The 19,999-nt window shown below is 40.7% G+C and overlaps 1 protein-coding gene across 2 annotated transcripts in view; it reads right to left on the bottom strand.

The window, feature by feature from the left end:
- Nucleotides 1-576: 576 nt before the first annotated feature.
- Nucleotides 577-19,999, bottom strand: part of AGPAT5 (1-acylglycerol-3-phosphate O-acyltransferase 5) — a 53,566-nt gene continuing 34,143 nt past the window's right edge. For both annotated transcript variants that reach the window (XM_047713797.1, XM_047713788.1), the window contains 3 exons: nt 12,180-12,341; nt 5,472-5,595; nt 577-3,141 (listed from right to left, as the gene is read on the bottom strand). In XM_047713797.1, coding sequence (XP_047569753.1) covers nt 2,916-3,141; nt 5,472-5,595; nt 12,180-12,341 — 512 coding nt within the window. In that variant the 3' untranslated portion in view covers nt 577-2,915. The remainder of the gene's footprint in view (nt 3,142-5,471; nt 5,596-12,179; nt 12,342-19,999) is intronic.

The raw sequence follows: 19,999 nt of genomic DNA, 5'->3' as shown, positions 1-19,999 counted from the left end.
TGTCTCCACCTGATGGGCAAATTTTATATATACCATATTTTTCTAATGGTCCATCTATTTAAAAGATCACTTTCTTGACATAGATCTGTTCAGTGAATGTAATAATAAACCATGTAACATTGCAAAGGAAAAATAAAGCTTTATATGTAAATAACGGAAAATTGGGACCACGGTACAGGAAACAAAATCACATGGGAATGGAAGACATGAAAGAAACCAGCAGTATGTACGGGGCAGGGATTAGTCAGATTGGTTCTTCACTTACCAAACTGGCTAAGTTTAGGCCCTGGACAAGCCTCAGTGAGGTACCCTAATAATTACGGAACTGTCAAACAACTAACACTTGCGATATACATTGTGTAAGAGGCACAGATGAGTTTGTACAATGAAATAAAATATTGCTTCACAATTTTGAGTATTGGAATGTATTTTTAAAAGTTTGCACAATATTTATGAAAAAATATTATAATTTTATACGTTCAGAATGTAGGGCCAGTCACAAAGCTTATGATGTAACTGAAGAAAGAGTGTTGGGAAATTTCTGGGTCGCAAAATGTTAAAAGCACAGACATTAGAGACAGTGAAAGATTTTATTTTTTCTTTTACTTTCATCCAAACACACCCTTTTCTGGAAAACATAAAAGCATGCACATTGATGGCATTCTTATAAAGAAAATAAGTAATAACTAAGCTGCAAATCAATAATGAGAATAACATAAACATAGGCTTAAATGATATGTGAAGAGGTTTACAGGTAGATCCAGGGCTCTTAATTTTAGAAAATAATAATTCAAGGCATATCAGCACATGTTAAAAAGAAGCTTCTAATTTTCCAAATATTTTGATACAAAGTTTTTAAACTAACAAATATATTTTATAGAACTTCTATGAGAATATAAGTATGTTCACAAGAAATGATGTTCAAAGTGATCTTATGCAGTTCACTGTTACTTCTTAAAATCAGTTATAATCAACATAATTTCAATGTACTACTTCTTAAAATTGAAATTTAGAGCATATCCATGATATTCAAAGTAAGTTGCCCAACTTACATATACTTTGATCTAATTAGAAACAGGTTCTAACTTTAGGATAGTTAAAAATATATTAACAAAGACATGGGAAGGATTTAAATTTCACTTTACAAGTAAGAGAAAATGACAATTTGGCATGAGAACAATTTTCAGAAGTGTGACCTACACTGCCGTGCATAATTAGGCCGGCTGAGTCCTGCGGGGATGTGTGTACACATACTCACACTATTGCACACGGACAACTCACACTACCCAGTGGTGCAAGGTGCTGTCTGACATGGCCTGCTCTCTGGGTCTGGAGAAAAACTTGGACGAAATTTCCTTTATTATTTTCATTTTGTTCATCATGATTCAGCTGATGTGTTTCATCTGGGGCACAGATACAATTTTGCAACAAAAATCCATGAAGCAGAAATGTTATCCTAAAGGACTGGAAGGCAATCAAGTTGAAGTTGTAACATCAACACTGAGCAGATCCAAAAAAGGTCGTCCTCTTGCACATTCATTATTTCATGACTGAAAACTGAATTGGGTGATTTGTTTCCTGAAACACCGCTCTCGTTCGGAGGTGATATGGATTAACTGTGTAGCCCCATTAAAAGTAATGAGAACTAAACAAATTCATTCAGGCCTGATGGATTCAATCTCCCTGGCTCGTGGAAGGTCGATCCCTTGACATGAGACCAGCACAAACCGCCTCTGGCACAGCCAGCAGGGCCGCTCACGAGAGCTCCCGTGAGCCACACTCTTTGGGGGGGACAGACACTGGCTGGCTCAGAGCCCTCCTGTGCGTGTCCTGTACCAGGCGCCGAGCAGCACGCGGCCAGTCTTCCAAAGGAAGAGAATCCGAACACAGTGGAAACTGACTGTGATGACATGAAAAAAAACGACTTCCGAACCAAATGTTGTGCTAAACTCAAGAGTAACAAGCAAAGGCACGTGCTAGTAAATCTAGTCAGACGTCTGGAGGCTCCCATCACCTCAAATATCTGTGGACTCAGGTCCAACTAAGGTTCACACTGATTATTTTGACATAAAAAATAATAGGAAACCTGGAGGTTTTCAAGTAGTTATGGCACAGATGTTGGGAAGTACTAAGAGCTTAGCGTAACTCTTCAAAAAGCCGGGCAATGTAAAGTTCTGCTACAATGAATCAGGGTCACAATTCTAACTTAAACTTAATTCTCATATTTTATACATTATTCTTTTGTATACAATAGAGGGTGTGCAAATTTAGCTGTTTCAATAAATATTAGAAATGTTAATTACTCTGCAAATATAAAGTAAAATCAGCTAATAATGCAATACAACAAAAGCATGCGCTAACCAGAGCTTCCTCCCCACGGACAATTTCTTGCCCTTTTCCTTGGTATCCCTCTTGCTACTTACATACAATTTCTTTCACTCACTTGGAGAAATTAAGCAGAAAGCAAAATATTACATAGCTCCAAGATACTAAATACTTTAGTGATAAATGCTGGACTAGTCAAAGTTGTAAAAAAGTAAAAGTAACAAATACAGTGAAATATACTGCGAATTAATGTTCATGAATGCAGCTATCTGAATTACAAAACAATAACAAATTATACAATCCTAATAGTCTTCTGAAGATGACATTAGTTCATAGGAAATGCCAAGTATAGCATAAACTGTTTAGCTTTCCCCTTTCCAGCAGCTTCTGTTCTAAAGTTGTAAAACCATGTATGCTTGCCCAAGACCAAATGCATGCCGGCTTTAATCAGAAATTCTATTTTACCCAATGTTCAATCAACAAGGCTTTATTTACACTTCTTATTAAAATCAGGAAACAATTTGACGTAAGGCGTGGCTGCCAACACTGAACCACGGAGCACATCCCACTGCCTGCAGACAGCTACCTGCTCAAGCTTTTATACTAACCCACAAGCAGCCAATTAAGGTTCCATAAATCCACGTTCTTACATAGAGTTTCCTTCCAGCTTCGGTCATAAGCATACCAGCAGTCAAACCACTTAAGATCAATAATGATGGTAAAGTCTTTTTGAGACTTAATTTAGAATTAACACTTTCCCCAGGAAATTTGTTTCTTCTTTCTGGATCCACTGAATCATAAAATTCTATAAGCAACCTATGGCCAGAATGGAAAAAAAAAATTAAACTTTCAGGTTTAGTCATTTAATATTCTAATTTAACAAATAGCTCTGTTTGCCTATTACATGCTGGAGAAGCTATAGGTCCTTGGGATAAGGAAATACCTAGAGACTTGATTTAATTGGGGTTTCTAGATTTTGAAAATACCTTTATATGTTCATGATTAGTGATGAATTGTATTATATGTAATTTTTTTAAAAGATAGTTTTAAGTAATTTTGTGGGGATGATTTTTTTAAACTTTAGATTTTTAATAATTTTGCAACAACCAGACTCACTCACACATGGGTAATAACCAACCCCACTTTGTCTCCACCTTCCCCAGTCTTTACTCCGCCCTCCTAAGACTCCCATTCCATCAGAAGTCAAAGAGAAGTTAAGCAGTTCTTATAACGTATAATGGAGTTTCCCTCAAAAAGCCCTTATTTGCATGGGATTATAAAAATAGGTACAAGAAGGAAAAAATAGCATAGTTAATTCATTTTCCTATCTTATTCAAAAAATGTAAAGTTATAACAGCAAGAGAGACTCAGCAAAAAACTCTCAAACACAAGTACAAAGCAGAAAACCCTTCTACTACCTTAACACACTCCCTAGAGATAACCACTGTTTTAAAAGGTCCAGGCTCATTCTAAGTATGTATGTAAGTATGTATATAACATGAAATACATTGGATGTTAAGCATATTGTTCGGGTTTTTTTTTTTTTTTTCCTGAGAACTGATTTTCATGTCAAAACACATGTATTTTACTTTTGAAATTTCTTCCATAACCCATGTGGGTGGCAGTGAATGGCTGGTGGTATAAATTCTGTCACGTACAACTGATGGGACACGAAATAAAGAAATGTAGCTACTTGTCCATAAACTTCATAAAGTTTCATTTTCAATGCAGCACACTTTTAATAATTTTCATTTTCTAAAGTTAACTCAAAAGGGTTACTGAGGAAATAATTTTATTGTAATACAACAAAGAAAGGGGGACCAGAGCAGTCTGCTGAGAAGCGTATCAGGAGAATAAAACACAGGTAAAATTTCTGAATATAAACCTAATTTTGGAAGTCTTACTTCTGAGTCTGTAAAAACGCCACACTTGGGGTTTTAGTAAACAATGCGTCCTATAATTAATGGATCTGTTTTTTTCAAAAAGAGGACAAAAAGTAGAGATGTTTAAAACATATCTTTCAAAAAACAGGATATGCACCAAAGGATAAAACTCCCACTGACAGCAAACAAACAACAAATAATATATCCTAAAGTTTTCACCCAAGAGAATTCAGTTTCTAAGTATCATATCAAAACCTGACATCCGGGGCACCTGGGTGGCTCAGTGGGTTAAGCCTCTGCCTTCAGCTCAGGTCATGATCTCAGAATCCTGGGATCGAGCCCCACATCAGGCTCTCTGCTCAGCGGGGAGCCTGCTTCCCCCTCGCTCTCTGCCTGCCTCTCTGCCTACTTGTGATCTCTCTCTGTCAAAAAAAAAAAAAAACAAAAAAAAAAAAAAAAAAAAACCCTGACATCCACTTTTTATCTTCCTAAAAAGAGAAGAAAATTCTAAAATTTTTTCCTTTAGAAAACTGTATTAAATCCAAGGGATTCTATCATCCCCTATGGAGGGCCCCCGGTCCTTCCAGATTTGCTCTTGGGTAAGCAGAACTTCACACTCCCTCCCTAGGTTCGACCTCATTAAGCCATGCCTCACCCAGGCGGTGTCTAAATACACCTGTAATTCATGGCAGCCAACGCTCAACAAGGCTCAACATTACTGTCTTGCTCTGAAGTGATGTGAATAGCACAGATGAACATAAGCTCAATCCCAGAAACTATTTAGGTCCCAAAACACTAACAGCAAAAGACATTCTGGTCAGAATGTCGCCTGCCCCTTCTTCCAGCAAGTATACCCATGTCATTTCTACACATACCCCGGACACAATGCTCTATCCCACAGCCTCGCTTTCTGGGCACCGTGGGCATGCCAGCTAGTTCTCAAACACAACACCTCTTTGACCAGGGAATGGAGACGGGGGGCATCTCACAGTGAAAAGCTGTGTGTGTGTGTGTGTGTGTGTGTGTGTGTGTTTTCTAATTTTATATCCCACCACAGAGTACCTCTAGAAAATATTGAGAATGAAAACAGGAACGCCTCCTAAAACAAGTTCTTTCACAGACAACATAACAGTAAGGTTTAAAACAAGAACAGACTGGACTTGAGTTTACAAAAAAACATACATTAGTTTGAAATTATTTATTTACTACACTGAAATGTAGCCAAACCCAAGTTTTTGAAGTAGGAGAATTGTTGTTACTCACTTATCTTTAATTTCAAAACGCTCATGAAGCCATCTTCTCATAAATGCTTGTTCTTCTGGGACATCTTTTTTGTCTATACGATCAATGTGAATATGAATTTTTGGACATTCTTTGCAAAGAAATTCTAACAAGAAACAAGAAAATTCATTTTTCGTTATTTTACAACTCATCTTTATATAAAACAACTGAAATGAGGTAAAATATATTTTTAAAAGATGAAAAAGTAGATTCTTAAGCTTAAAAAAGAAAAAAGTTAATATAAAAAAAGAAATATATACTGATGGTTTTAGGTTTCAAGCTGAAGTAGAAGAGTGCTATAATGTCCTAGTCTACCACAATTACCTGAAGTCATTCAGTTAAATCAAAAGTACCAAATGTTACTCTGCATACAAAACCTTCAAGTCCGTAGGTGGCCCAGGAATAGAAACTTGTCCCCAAATGCCAACCACCCTCAGGCTCACTAATCACCTGCGTGAGTGCACCAGGCCGCTGCGTCCAAGCGTATCACTCGTCACACACTGTCACTGCTGTTCCCACTAGACTGTGAGTCCCCGAAGGGCGGAGGTGAAGTCTGGCTGGTTCACTCTGCCAGAGCACTGGGAGCACGAGGCACTTAACCCCCTGAGTCCCTAGTGCCTCGGCCGGGTATGTCAGCCTGTCACGGAGTGTCACACACCCAGCACAGACGTGGGAAAGAGAGCTCCACTCCTCTAGGACTTGCTGTTGGTTTCTACTCACTGGTACCCCCAGCTCTCCTGCCTTTGCCATATTTTCACATATCCTACTTGGTTTAGGAACCACATTCTTTCTGTGGAATAGCTGTGGGCTTTTAAGTGACTACAGTTCCTAAGACGCGCTAATTTGAACGAAGCAGGCAGTTGTTTGTCAGCCTGCGCCACATAAGCGATGAGGCCGGGCTGTATTCCAAGACAAGAACTCTGAGCTGGGAAATTCCCCTTCTCATGGATGCCTTTCGGTGAAGAGCTGAGATCATGAACAGATTAAATTCCCTGGAGAACAAGGAGATGTTCCGAAGAGATTTCAAAGGAGACTATGTTCCCTAGGTGGGAATGCAAGGAGGCTTAGACCTGTTTTCTCGAGTTGAAATGTGTTCAAAGACAGGGTTCCAAGAAGTGGTGACTCACATGGTCTGCAGCTGAAGGAAGTTTCTGCTTCAACAGGCGTCTCGGGACTCCACAGGCATCTCTTTTTCACTAAGGATTCTCTACGATTGTTCTTAACCACCGGTGTCAAGCCTTAATAGCACGAGGCGTCTCCGGCATCAAAACTGTCCTGTTATATACTTTCAGGAGTGAACTGGCTTTGATGATACAGGCACAAAAAGCACAAGGAGAAGACCTGACTCTGCAGAGTTTTTGTCCTTGCTTTCTCAAGTTCCGCTGTCATTTATGTAGTCGAAGGATCTCAGCGGCAGAGCCTCGCAGAGGTTCGGAGCACGGACAGGGAGCCAGGCAGGTTGGGTCCCGCTCCCTGGTCAGCCCCGGGCAGAGGGGCTCGCTGTCGGTCGGTGCCTGTCTCCCAGTCCGCAAGAAAGAGATGAGGGAGCAGCGCTGGTCTGATGGGGCCGCCGTGAGGAGTCTGGACGTCGAGCTCCGAGAGCAGCGCCAGCACACTGTACGCCCTACAAGTCGGCGATTCCAACTTTCTAGCTGCACATTACTTCTCATCTCACCCTCTCATTTGTATTTCTGATCCATAAAAATGCAGAGCCTGATACCAAGTCTCCGACCTTCATCTAATTATCTACGTCCCCCGCTCAGCATCGCCGTCATTCAACAGTAGGCCAACCTGTAGTTAGCCCTGATGCCGCAGGGGATGCGCACGGCCACAGGCTGGGGAGAGGAAAGTGAGCAGCCTTGAACTCGTAATTGTGGTGCCCGGGAAGTGACAGCAGTGTCTCTCACAAGACATCAGCTGAGGAGGGAAGAGACACGGATACGGAGAAGGACTCCCAAATCCAAATTCATATGGGAGTAAAATCTACATGGTACCCTGGTGTTTACAACCCCGTTTCGTCTACATTATTTCATTCGACCTGCAGGAGTCCGTGTAGGCAAGTGCTACTACCCTTGTCAGGCTTGGAGAGGACCAAGATCCAGCATGGACGGCTGTGGAGCCCCAACAGCCCAGTTCCTGGGGTGGGGACCCAAATGAAAACTAGGAGAGAATCATCAGAAAAACACTAAAAGACTTTCAGGAGACAAGAAAGGAGTGACATAAATGTTTTTTCCGTATTTAATAAAGCTTGTGTCTCTATACTTGTAAAAACTACATTAGTTGCTGCTTATTTCATACGGCGTAAGCAACAATTTCCCATACTATTCAGAAATATATGGAAAAAGTATTCTAATTAAGGCATAACTTTTTTCTTTTTTTTTAAAGATTTATTTTTTTAGGAGGGAGGGAGAACACGAGGCGGGGCTGGAAGGGGAGGGGGTGGGGAGAAGCAGGACCCGCCAACCAGGTGCTCCAAGGTATCATTTTTTTCCAATTAGAACTTTCCCAGGGGAGCCCTAGTAGAGCCCTAGAGTACACATATGCTAGGGTAATAGGAGTCTTTCAAGTATTCATACCTGTCACAAGGACTAGTCTCTGGAGAAACTAAGTTCCATTTGGTCTGTGCCTGGGGAGCCAGGCAAGGTGGAGACAGGAGAGAAAAGCAGAGCTCCGACAGCGGGAGCAGAGAATGTCCATGTGCTGCACGGGGACAACCTCCACACACCGGGGCCTCACCTGGCTCCCACACTGCTGGCTCATAACCCGCCCCCTTTTCTTCTGGGGAAAAATGACCTAAATCCAGGAGCAGAAAACTAGGTAGATAAGCCAGTGTACAGTCACATCAATGGACATCATGTAGCATTTTTAAAACATTATAGAAGTGTATATACTGACAGATAAAGATGTTTATGACTAAAAGCAGGACATAAAGAAAACAATATATACAAATGACCTTATCTAAAAATATCCGAAGGCACATACTCCAACACAGTGACGTTATAAAAGGAAGATTTTGAGGAAAATATTCTAATTGTTAACTGCATCTGGACAGGTTAGCCTGTGGAGTTTTCTTCCTTCTTCTTTTGGATTACCTGTAATTTTCCCCTCCCAGTAAGTTTTATTTTCATATAAGAAAATGTTAACAGGAAGAAGCAGCCTAGCACCATACTAAGTGGTTAAACAGAACATCAAATGTTATCTTAAGTTCACAATTTATTGTGGTATACCTCCTACTGTAGAAAAGGATTTTAAGTAAGTCTATAATCAGACTGGCCTGTCTCTCCTCTGCCTAGTGAACACTGTCCAGGGAAGACAAAGACCCTCATGACAAGCCCAGATGAATCACAAAGCACACAGCCAGATGGGCGGCGATCAGTATTCACCTTGTAACAAAGACACCAGGAAACGGGAAGCACCAGGGACACTACCTGCTGCCTAGCTCTCTAACACGAGGCCTCATTAAGGCCCAAACCCTAAGACTTGTGATCACAACAGTTCATTAACCCCGCAAGTTCTGCCCTCCCTTGCAGCCAATCCACACTAGCAGTCTACAGCGAGCAGAGGCCTGCGCAGTCAGCAGTTGTCCCGGGTGACTCGGAGGGAACTGTAATACTCTTGGAGTATAATGCAACTCAGTACGCTTTGAGAAAGACTGGCCTGTGGCATATAAAAGCATAATCTAGCAACTATGGAAATAATGTTTTTTAACTGGGCTATCAAATATGAGTATTAAGTGATAGTATGTATGGAGATACTATTTAATACTAATCCCACGGAACCACCAAGTACTTATGATATTCTAACTTACGGAATTTTATACCTAACTCAACGTACATCATCAATTTAAAGTGCATCTTAATCTATTCTAATTTAAAGTTGAGCATAATAGCAATCAATTTATATAATGAGAGTGGGGATTTTCAAGCCACAGGTCCCAAACTCACAATTAAAATCAACATGTGACACGGAAATCCAGATGTCACCTCTCATGTGCACAGGCACACTGGCAGCAGTGGCGACGTCCATGCCAGACCCTGCCAGGGTGGCTTCTGCGGAGGCTGCACAGCCCTGCACCCGAACAGCAAAGTACAGACGTGACTCTTGTACTTGAATTTCACCCACGGGCCTGTTACCAAACCCAATACTGGGATTTTTGCCAATCTGATAGTAAAACATGGTATCTCACTAAAAATCTTAATTTGTATTTTTCTTACTATGAATGAGATGGAGCATTTTTTTCTGTGAACTACTATTGAGTTACTGATCATCTTCTTATCAATTTGTAGAAGCACTTTCTACATCAAGAAAATTCGACTTTTTTTCTGTGATCTAAGTTGCAAATATTTTCCCAGTTTGTCTTCAGTCTTTTGATTTTACTCTGGTGTATTCTTCCTTGTGGAAATATTCACCCTTAACTGACTGAAATGACAGACTTATTTTTCACATGGCTTCGGGGTGTGACAGTTAGAAAGCCCAACCTTCTCAAAAAGAGACACTTTGTAAGGAAAACACAAAGCCACTGGCACTAATGTGTATGCAGTAGAGGAAGCAGAGCAGTAGGAGGGTGCTGGGCTGGAATCGAGACAACACAGCTCTAACGTGGTTTCCTCCTCAAGGCTTCCCACCCATTGGGGGAAGGTAAACGATTACCACAGGCTGAGCGCTAAGCTTGTGGCTTAAGCACTTAGTGTCACAGGACCGCTAAAGCAAGAGAAAGCAAGTGAGTAAGGGAAGAGGAATGTTGTGGTAACAGCCAAGTTGGGGGAGGGCACCAGAGGAGAGGGGTTTCACCCTGGCCTACCCACAGCCTTCCATTCCAGAAGGCAGTGGAGTGAAAGAGAGTGGACAGCTAGGATACAGACTCCTCGGAGGGCAGGCTACAGAGGGTGGGAGTTGGCCTGTGAGCACTGCCAAAGCCAGGAGCTCCTTATGACCGCGACGGTGGCATAATGAAAGCAGTTTGCAAAGGTTCTCATAAACAATTATATCTGTTTCTCATAAACAATACTCAATAAATCTTTTTTTTTAAAAGATAAACTAGTGATAATACTGTTGAACTAAATGAATGTGTTTTCAAATGTAAAAATAGGTCAATGATTCCTTTGATGGTTAAAAAAAGAAAGAAAAATATTAATACATTGTCTTTTTGACGAGAAGGGAAGAATTTCTAGAGTTAAGAATATAGACTTAATTTTGCACATGTGATACACAAACACTTAAGGAAAGTGGTTACCTCTGGGCAGGGGAAGGTGGACGCAGGCGAAGGGATATGTGGTGGAAAGCAAGCCATTTCACTGTACACTTTATATAGTTGTGGTTTTTAAACTATCTGATGTAGGACATATTCATTTAAAGTGAAAAAAATTGGGGTGCCTGGGTGGCTCAGTGGGTTAAGCTTCTGCCTTCAGCTCAGGTCATGATCCCAGGGTCCTGGGATCGAGCCCCACATCCGGCTCTCTGCTCAGCGGGGAGCCTGCTTCCCTCCCTCTCTCTCTCTGTCTGCCTCTGCCTACTTGTGATCTCTCTCTGTCAAGTAAATAAATAAAATCTTTAAAAAAAAAAAAGGTGAAAAAAATCTTCAGCTTCCTACATGACAACTGCTCTGTGTCAAAGGCAATTGTGAGAGCAATCAGTCTACTACTTCAGATTTGTATTTCCAGACATTGTGACCGATTTCATCCCATTCACCTCCAATTAGTGCTTCATCCTTCGGTAGCTCTCTCCCAACTTCCTGCTCTGGGAAGCTACTCCCTAGGTCTTCGGGACATATTTTGGACATCAGTCATCAGGAGGTCCCACTGACACACACACTTGACAGGCCTGGTACTTCAACCTTCAACAGCCACCGATGTGACATAGAAAGCTCGGGTTCTCTCTCTCGATCACAGCTTGAATGGACACTTCGGTAAGGCAATACTCCCCACTTCCTTGTTTGCTTAATCCTGTAGTTAAATTTCTCTACCAGTCAAGGGTGTCTTTGGTTATATTTAATTAAAATATTCTGCCCACTTAAAATTCTATTTTTTCTTGTTATAGCTGACATATATATAGGCAATAGCTAAAAAGTCTTTAAAACCCAACACAGGTTAGGGTGTCTGGGTGGCTCTGTCAGTTAAGTGTCAAACTGTTGATCTCAACTCAGGTCTCAGTCACAAGGTCGTGGGTTCAGGCCCTTTGCTGGGCTCCACGCTGGATATGGAGGCTACTTAAAAACCAAAACAAGCAAACAAAAAACCAAAAACCCCACAAAAAACCCAGCACAGGTTTGAAAAAAGAAAGAGTCATATTTAACTATTTCTTTCTTGCCAAAGAGATACTAAATTTCACAAGTATTACATAAAAGTCCATATGAAGGTGAACGCTGACCATCAGCATATCTCCGTACTGCCAGGTTAGCACTCTCCTCCCCATTCCCTCTCTTTGATTTCTGTAGCCTTCCGTTCTTACGTGCCAACTCTGGGTAGAAGGAAACTGAGTTAACGGTAATGGGGAAGTCTAAAGGACTACTATGGCAACCAGGAAAGACTTGTGAAATTCAAACTGTTATGGATTAATAAAGAAATACCTGGAAAACAGATCAAGCATACACTTAGAAAATACATCAAGTAAATGTTATGAAGTACATGTACCCATTAAAGAGACTAATTACACACTCGCCAATATATGACATAATTGAAAATACCAACTCACCGGCCATGGACGGTGCTTCTTTCCGCTGTCCTTTATCATCAATAGTCCCTTCAAAAGCCACTGTCACATCATAAATTGCATCTAAGTAATTCTTCATAGAATCAAAAGCAACATGAGTTGCCTTTATTCTTGGTGTCAGCACATGTTTTAATACTGCAAAGCCTAAAAGAGAGGTTGTGGCCATGAGTTAATTACAAAACATCTCAGCAGAATATAATATCCAGACTGTCTTTAAATTTCCAGGAATAGACCAAAATATATTAAATATATTAAAGCCATATCTCATATACATGGACAGGGCTTGAGGTTTAGAAAGCACTCTTAAGACTTGATGTATTTAAATCAACATTCATTTACTACATATTTATTAAACATCTAGAGGTACGAGACACTGGGGAAAGCTGTCAGAATGCCGGCCCTCAGGAAGCTTCTGACCTATCAGAAACCCTTCAATCTGCTAACCCCGGGCATGGGTGGGTACTACCATCCTTATCTCTGGCCACAGAATCAAGGCTGCATCATCCTGCCCATGGTCACTGAAGATTCAGGAATACGATTTGTAATTCTGACTCCTAGTCCACGATTTAATTTTATTTCTATTCAAATAGGGACGCAAGAGGGAGGCAGCACCTGAATGACCCCTGCTGCGTCGAGTGCCCAAGGGAAGAGCTGCTGTGGTCTAGTTCATGTGACACACTGGGCTTGATGCTTAGAACACTGTTGTTGTTGTTCCAAAATTAAACTGAGATACCATTTACATGCCATAAAATTCATCATTCCAAACTGAGATTCAGTGGTTCTTAGTAGCTTCACAAAGCTGAGCCACCATCACCACCATCAAATTCCAGACCATATCTGTCCCTCCAATCACATCCATTGAGTGTCCCACTACTGTTAAGAATTTGCTCTACCCTTCTTACTCCCCACGGCCTCTCTTTCTCTTGATTAGAATATTTACTGACCGTGTAACAGAACAGAGTAGCTTTCTGAAGTGACATGAAAATAGACTAGACAAAATTGATTTGGATCTTCTCCTGCCTCTCTCCAGGGAAAATCAGCTGCATAAGGAAGAATAGCTATAGTATGTTGGGACCCTCCTGCAGAAGAATTTTTAAAATGCAAAGCGGTGTGGGAAAAAAGAAGATTCCCACAACCACATATCTGACTGAAGTCCCCAGGGCAGAAGCAGATTAATTTACTCAAAAACTTATAACAAAAGGCTGAATAGTATACAAGGCTGGGAAACATTCATTTGTCGATTAAATTAGTTAATACATCCTTCTTTGCTTTTGGAGCTCGCCCAATTTTATTAAGTCCAAAGCTCCACAGAATCACTCTGTGGTATTCGGTAAGAATACTTACTAGAATTCATTAAGTTAGCGAGAAGACAGGAAGACAAAGTAGTATTTTAAAAAATTATACTGAAAGTCAGAAAAATCAGTTTTGTGACAGATGAATAAGAAATGCCCATCATTAATATGTAAGAAAAGCTAAGAAAAAAAAAATCTTCTCACTGAGGAATGCACCAGGAGCAGCTCGAATGCCCCAGACACATTTTCTAGATCCAACCCACATTCTGCAGCTTCCACCTTTTATCTTCCAGCTCTTGAAAGAGAACAGCCAAAGAGGAAGGAGAAAAACAAGGAGACTGGGCTGACATAGAGGCCCTGAGAAGAAAACATCTCAAGAAGGAACTAGTCAACGAAAGACACGGAAAGATCCAGAACTGAGAAGTGGCCCCCTGGCCAAACAAAGGTCACCTGTTACCTGGACGAGTACTTTCTGAGGAGTGGTAGGAACGGAAGCTTACAGAAGGGGTGAAGTGAGGTGAGAAAACACCAAGAGCCCACTCCATCCTGCATGTGTTTATGAACGCCCAGTCTGTTGATCTTCTAAGCCTAGACCACCACAGGACCCCCTTACCGTCCAACAAACGGATGCCGCTAAGCGAGAGGTCACTGGGAAACTAGAAGGGAACAGACCTCTTCAGAATGGGTGGAGTCAAACAGGAAAATGACAGGGGCCCAAACTTCTCCTTTAGCACAAAAGACAGGGAGAAGAGTGACACTACAGGTGCGCTACACGTGGGTGCGTGAGCACACACGCACACACGCACACACAGACACGCACACACACAGTTTGCTTATATGAGAATCAGACCACGTCGGCAAACTGGGGCAAACCGAGTAGACAAGAGCGTGCTGGTGAGGTGTGCAAAAGCAGCTCTTAGAGCAGTAACATCAAAATCTTGAAATGCAGAAGGATATGCATGACTCGATGCAATCTTGTCAGAGTAACAAAACTCCTTCAAGGCAAAGACACCCTGAGATGCGAGGTGAAGAAAGAACAGATAGTTCTGTTCAAAAGGGAAAAGGAAAACAGAACTGCTCGACGTAGGGAGGAGCCAAAGTGGGTCAGGCAGGGCTGAGAGCGGGCAGGGTCCAGTCACACCGGCAGGAGCAGGAACCGAGTGGGAACTGCGGGGCGGTGGCAGCAGGCTGCGGGGCAGGGCAGACAAGAGCCACGCAAGGCCCAGAGCCGAAGAAGGACCAAGGAAAGCGAGGTTCGAATCAAGCCGAAAACAGGCTCAGGGCAAGGAAGAGCGAGCAAGAGGCAGAAGCAGAGCCATCGACAGAATTTGCAGGACCCAGTACAATTTCAAGACTGTGAAACAGAGCACCGGACTGAGCCCCGGATCCTGTGCAAGCAAACAGATTTTCCCTAAAAGCCTCCAAAAAGGACCGCAGCCCTCCCCCCGCAACCCCGACTCCAGCCCAGGGAGACCCACATCAGACTTCTGGCCTCCTGACCCGTGAAAGAACACACACGTAGTGCTGTAAGACACCAACGTCTCTGAATGTGCTTCCACAAGGAGCAAACACACCCCCTCAGCTCCCTGCTAAAGAAGTGTTCCTGCTCCACCAAATGTGGGTCGACACTGGGCAGTAACTTTCTTTTTTAATGTTTGCCAGGTTGACATTTGTTCGTGTGTGGATCATTTGTATCTCTTAAACTTCCTATTCATGTGCTTTTCTCATTTTTCTAGTTTATATTTTTTTCTTAGGTTAGCAAGAGCTCTTTTAATACTAAGATTATTAACACACCATACTTTGCAAATACTAGTTTAGCCTGCCATTTGCCACCTAAATTTGTTAACACGACATTGCAAGGCATAATAATTTTTATTTAGTCTACAAAGGAAAAAAAATTCCTTTTTTGTTTTAAAAGGACAATTAAACCTACACAACAGTCTGTGCTATTCATAGGATAAAAGCAAATGCCATTAAGCCTAAGGAGTTTTAAAACTACAAGGATCTTTTTTACTTGTTCCAATAATATGAAAATTCGAGGTATTTAGTTTGCCATTATAGATGTGTCCCTAAATTCATCTTTTTTATTATTACTAGGGTTACTAAGTCTAAATATGTCATCTTGCCAGCTGCTATAGTAAAAAACAAAACAAAACAACATGATGCTCACTTTAATAGGTTCAGGAGGATTAAGATACATCAGATTCCAAATTTCTTAGTAACCTCTGAAAAGCAATATATCTAAAATGACTACGGGAAGTTAGTCAAAATCAAACACTTCACATAAGGGAGGGGTAGGAGCTATTACAGCAGCAGCAGTGTCTGGATGTTTCCAGGACCCACATGGAGAGCCTCCCAGTATCCACCTCCAAGTCTCCTACAGTGTGTACGTAACAGCTACCAAACTCCCCTGTTTCTTAGTTAGGCCTAAGTATAAAATAAAGGCTCGCTCACCAATAAATATTAGATCCACATGTCCTAGAAAACACAAAAATCTGACCCAAGTAACCTGCTGAGCACATGACTAATCTTTCGGATGCACCAGAATCGTGGGGAAGGCAGAACGCTATCTCTGGAATGTCTGATGTAGCAGATGTGGGGTGGATCCCAAGAATCTGGATGTCAAGGCATTTCCAGGACAATGCTGATGTTGCTGGTTCACACAACACTTCAAGAACCCCTGACTCAGAACTCGGGCCATGGACTGAACAGCTGAATTCTTTTCACAAATGAGCCAGTGAAGGAGTGAAAAGGCTGGGGGAATAAGGGGTAATATTCATTTTGGTAAAAATTTGTAAGTAAATGGTATGGAAGTGGCCTCAAAGAAGCAAAACCAAACTTTAGAAAGTCCTGGGCATTTGCTCTGTCCAAAGCCCTGCAGGAGCATACAGTAGTGACTTGATCCTCCCCACACTACTCCCCTCGGTGCTCCCCACTGTCATCCGTAAGGCTGTGACTTGACCTAGGGGCCAGGCGGGAACATGCTACAGAAACAGGGAGGAAGAGTAGGCCAAAGGATGAGAATGAGATACAGACAGTGATGGAGGGGTTGATATGCAAAGTGAACCAACCAGTTTCTTGAGAAGCACTATAAATATAAATATCATTTAAAAGCTATCTTACTCCCTTCATTCATCCCTATTCTTTTCTAAAAATGCCTTGCATACAAGAATAAAAAGTTCTAGAGGTGCTTGAGTGGCTCAGTCGGTTAAGCGTCTGTCTTCGGCTCAGGTCATGATCCCAGGGTCCTGGGATAGAGCCCCACATTAGGCTCCTTGCTCAGCGGGAAGCATCCTTCTCCCTCTCCGTCTGCTCCTCTCCCCACTTGTGCTCTCTCTCTCTCCTCACTCACTCTCTCTCAAACAAACAAAAAATAAATAAATAAATACAAAGAATAAAGAATTCTAGACTGGGAATACAAGTCCAATGTGATTCTTTTCTGTTTTTAGATCCTGAACCATCTGTGATCTTTCATTCAATAGGGACTGAGGCCCATGAGATTTATTTTGTAGCCTTCCTAGGAACAGGCAGAATCCTACACCTCACAAATCACTGCAAAGATTAACAGATACCTGACAACACAAAATTGCATTAATAGTTCAAAAACTGACAAAGAAATGAACTACCAGGGAAGTAAGAAGAGGAGGACGTCATTCCTTGACCAGTTTGTTGGATTTAAATTAAAATGATCTAATTGGGCACATAACAAAACAAACATTTAAGAAACACAATTTTAGAATGATCATTTTTATCTGATACTATTTTATTTATATTCATATAATACTGTTATATTTACATATACTGTTGCCATTTTTCTTACTAAATGTTTCATCACTGATTTTGTTTGTTTGAGACGGAGAGAGCACAAGCAGGGGGAGAGAGAGAGGCAGACTCCTTGTGAGGCAGGGAGCCCAACGCAGGCTCAATCCCAGAGCCCCGAGATCATGACCTGCGCTGAAGGTGGCCACTTAACCGACTGAGCCACCCAGGTGCTCCTCACCATTGATTTTTTTAAATGACAAGTTCTATGCTAGCCTTTCTAAAAATAAAATTCCCTTTTCCCTAATTTACTCTTGCAAAGTGGAACAGTTTCAATATATACCTTGCTTACCTGACATTTAATAGTTTCTTGAAGAGTCTACCTATATTTCAGACCTTTTAAAATCTTAATTTTTGTCTTGAAGAGATTGTAACTAAAAACAAAATCTTGACTAATTTATTTAGAAATATGAATAAGTCTTTAAAGAAGTAACTAACATTCAGTTTGAAGTGAGAAGGAAATTTAGAAAGCATTACAATGACAACCTCTGAAGGGAACAATATTAAGAATTCATGACATGGTAACACAGACATTCTCTTAAATAACAACCCTAATACTAAATGGCCGTAGTTTGTGGCTAATACATTTTTGAAGTAAAACGCTTCTAAGAACTAGTAATAACCAGAACCTTAAAATATTTAGAGTTAAGACAGACACACCAATATCCATCACTCATACTTCTTAAGCCAGCCAATACCAATGACCATGGAAAACTAAAGAGTAGAAGGTATAATTATTTAAACACATGAACACATATCACATGTTAAAAATCTAAATTAAACAGGCTGGTTTTGGTCTTTCTATTTATTTTTTTAAGTCAGATTCAAAGGAAGGTATTTTAGGAGCAATAATAATGTTGTGAATATCACAGACTAAAAAGTGCTATTAAGTTTCAACTTTCTTGAAGAAAAATTAGTTTAACAGATGAAGAAACAAATTCTTTCATTTTTATTTTCAAGTAATCTTGATTAGTTGTGATCTAAGAGGAAAGAAAACAGGAAGCACTTTTTCTAGATATATGGTTCACAAATCAATTGCTTTTGTGTATGGTGAGAAGTAGTTACCTTATACTCACAAGAAAATATAGTTCTGATAGAGAGCAATAGTATCTCCAGTTGTAGAATTTAAAGAAAGAACAATCAGCAATTAAAAATTATATCTATAAGACAAATTATTCATTTCCCCCCCTTCTGGTAACTTTAAAAAGATCTACAACTCAGAGAAAAAGGACAGATCAATAATTGATTAATTATAGGTGAGTGGGTTATTATCAGATTAAAAAGCTAGAGAATATATCATTATTATGACATTTTAAGAATTACTTAAAAATACTTGATCTAGCATTACAAAATTAGTGTGGATTTTTAAAATTAAGTAACTTTTAGGAACTATATTAAACAGTCATCTCAGTGAGACTGGATAATATAAGGTAAATATTCATCTTAAATTATTTTAAAAAATAATGAATTAAGAAATACTAGTATTAAATATAGTAACATATAGGAAGATAATATAAGACCCTGTTATGGACTCATGTGTCCCCTCCATCCTCCGCCCCCCAAATTCATTTTGAAGCCCTAACCCCTAAGTGACTGCATTTGGAGATGGGGTCCTCAGGAAATAAATAAGATTATCTGAAGTCTTTCTCTGACTTACTTCACCTAGCATTATAATTCGCAAGATCCACCCACATATTACAAATTGCAAAATTTCATTCTTTTTATGGCTTAGTAATATTCTATTGTATATAGAGACCACATCTTTATCTATTCATCAGTTGATGGACATTTGGTTCTTTCCACAATCTGGCTATTGTTGACAATGCTGCTGTAAACACTGGGGTGCATCTGTCCCTTTGAATTAGCATTTTTGTACTCGTTAGGTAAATACCCAGTAGTGCAACTGCTGGATCGTGGGGTAACTCTATTTTTAACTTTTTGAGGAAACTCCATACTGTTTTCCAGAGTGGCTGTACCACTCTGCATTCCCATAAACAGAGTATGCAGGTTCCTCTTTCTCTACATCCTCACCAACACCTGTTGTTTCTTGTGTTTTGATTTTAGTCACTCTGACAGGTGTGAGGTGATATCTCACTGTAGTTTTGATTTGTTTTTCCTTAATGGTGAGTGATGTTAAGCATCACTGGCCTTTGGGCCAATCAAGTGAAGCTCTCTTCTGGGCAGCTACACCTACAGGTCTAGAGTCAAACAGATGTGGGTGGAAGAAAGCTTTTTTGAGCCATCAGCAATCAAATAAACAGTGGCTAAAGCTATGGATCTGGATGAAGGCCACAAGAAAAAACATGAAAATGAAATGAATGAAGGAGCAAAGTCAGACAACAGAAACAGCATATGAAACAGGAGAGAATGACGCAGACGAGGAGGCTAGAAAGGAGACTGACCAGGAACACCAGAGAGGGAGGGGGAAATGGAGACAAGCCCTACAGAAGTCTAGGGAAAGAATTCCAATAACGGAATTATCAAGAATTTTGTATCAGATCCCAGTGAATTAATTAAAATTAACAAAAATAAAAATTAATTTCCCCTGATGCACTACCACATGTGGGTAGGAGCTGCCATGTTGGTCAGAGCAGACTGAGACACTGCTATTGTTGCAACAAGTTCTCCTAGCCAGCCCACACAGACCTCAAGGCATGGGCTCAGTAAGTGCTTAGGGATCAATGTACGGAG

The sequence above is a fragment of the Lutra lutra genome, chromosome 2, assembly GCF_902655055.1.
Source record: "Lutra lutra chromosome 2, mLutLut1.2, whole genome shotgun sequence".
In the NCBI taxonomy this organism is placed as follows: Eukaryota; Metazoa; Chordata; class Mammalia; order Carnivora; family Mustelidae; genus Lutra; species Lutra lutra.
The sequence above is the reverse complement of the archived record's forward strand: the minus strand, read 5'-3'. Positions and strand labels throughout refer to the sequence as shown.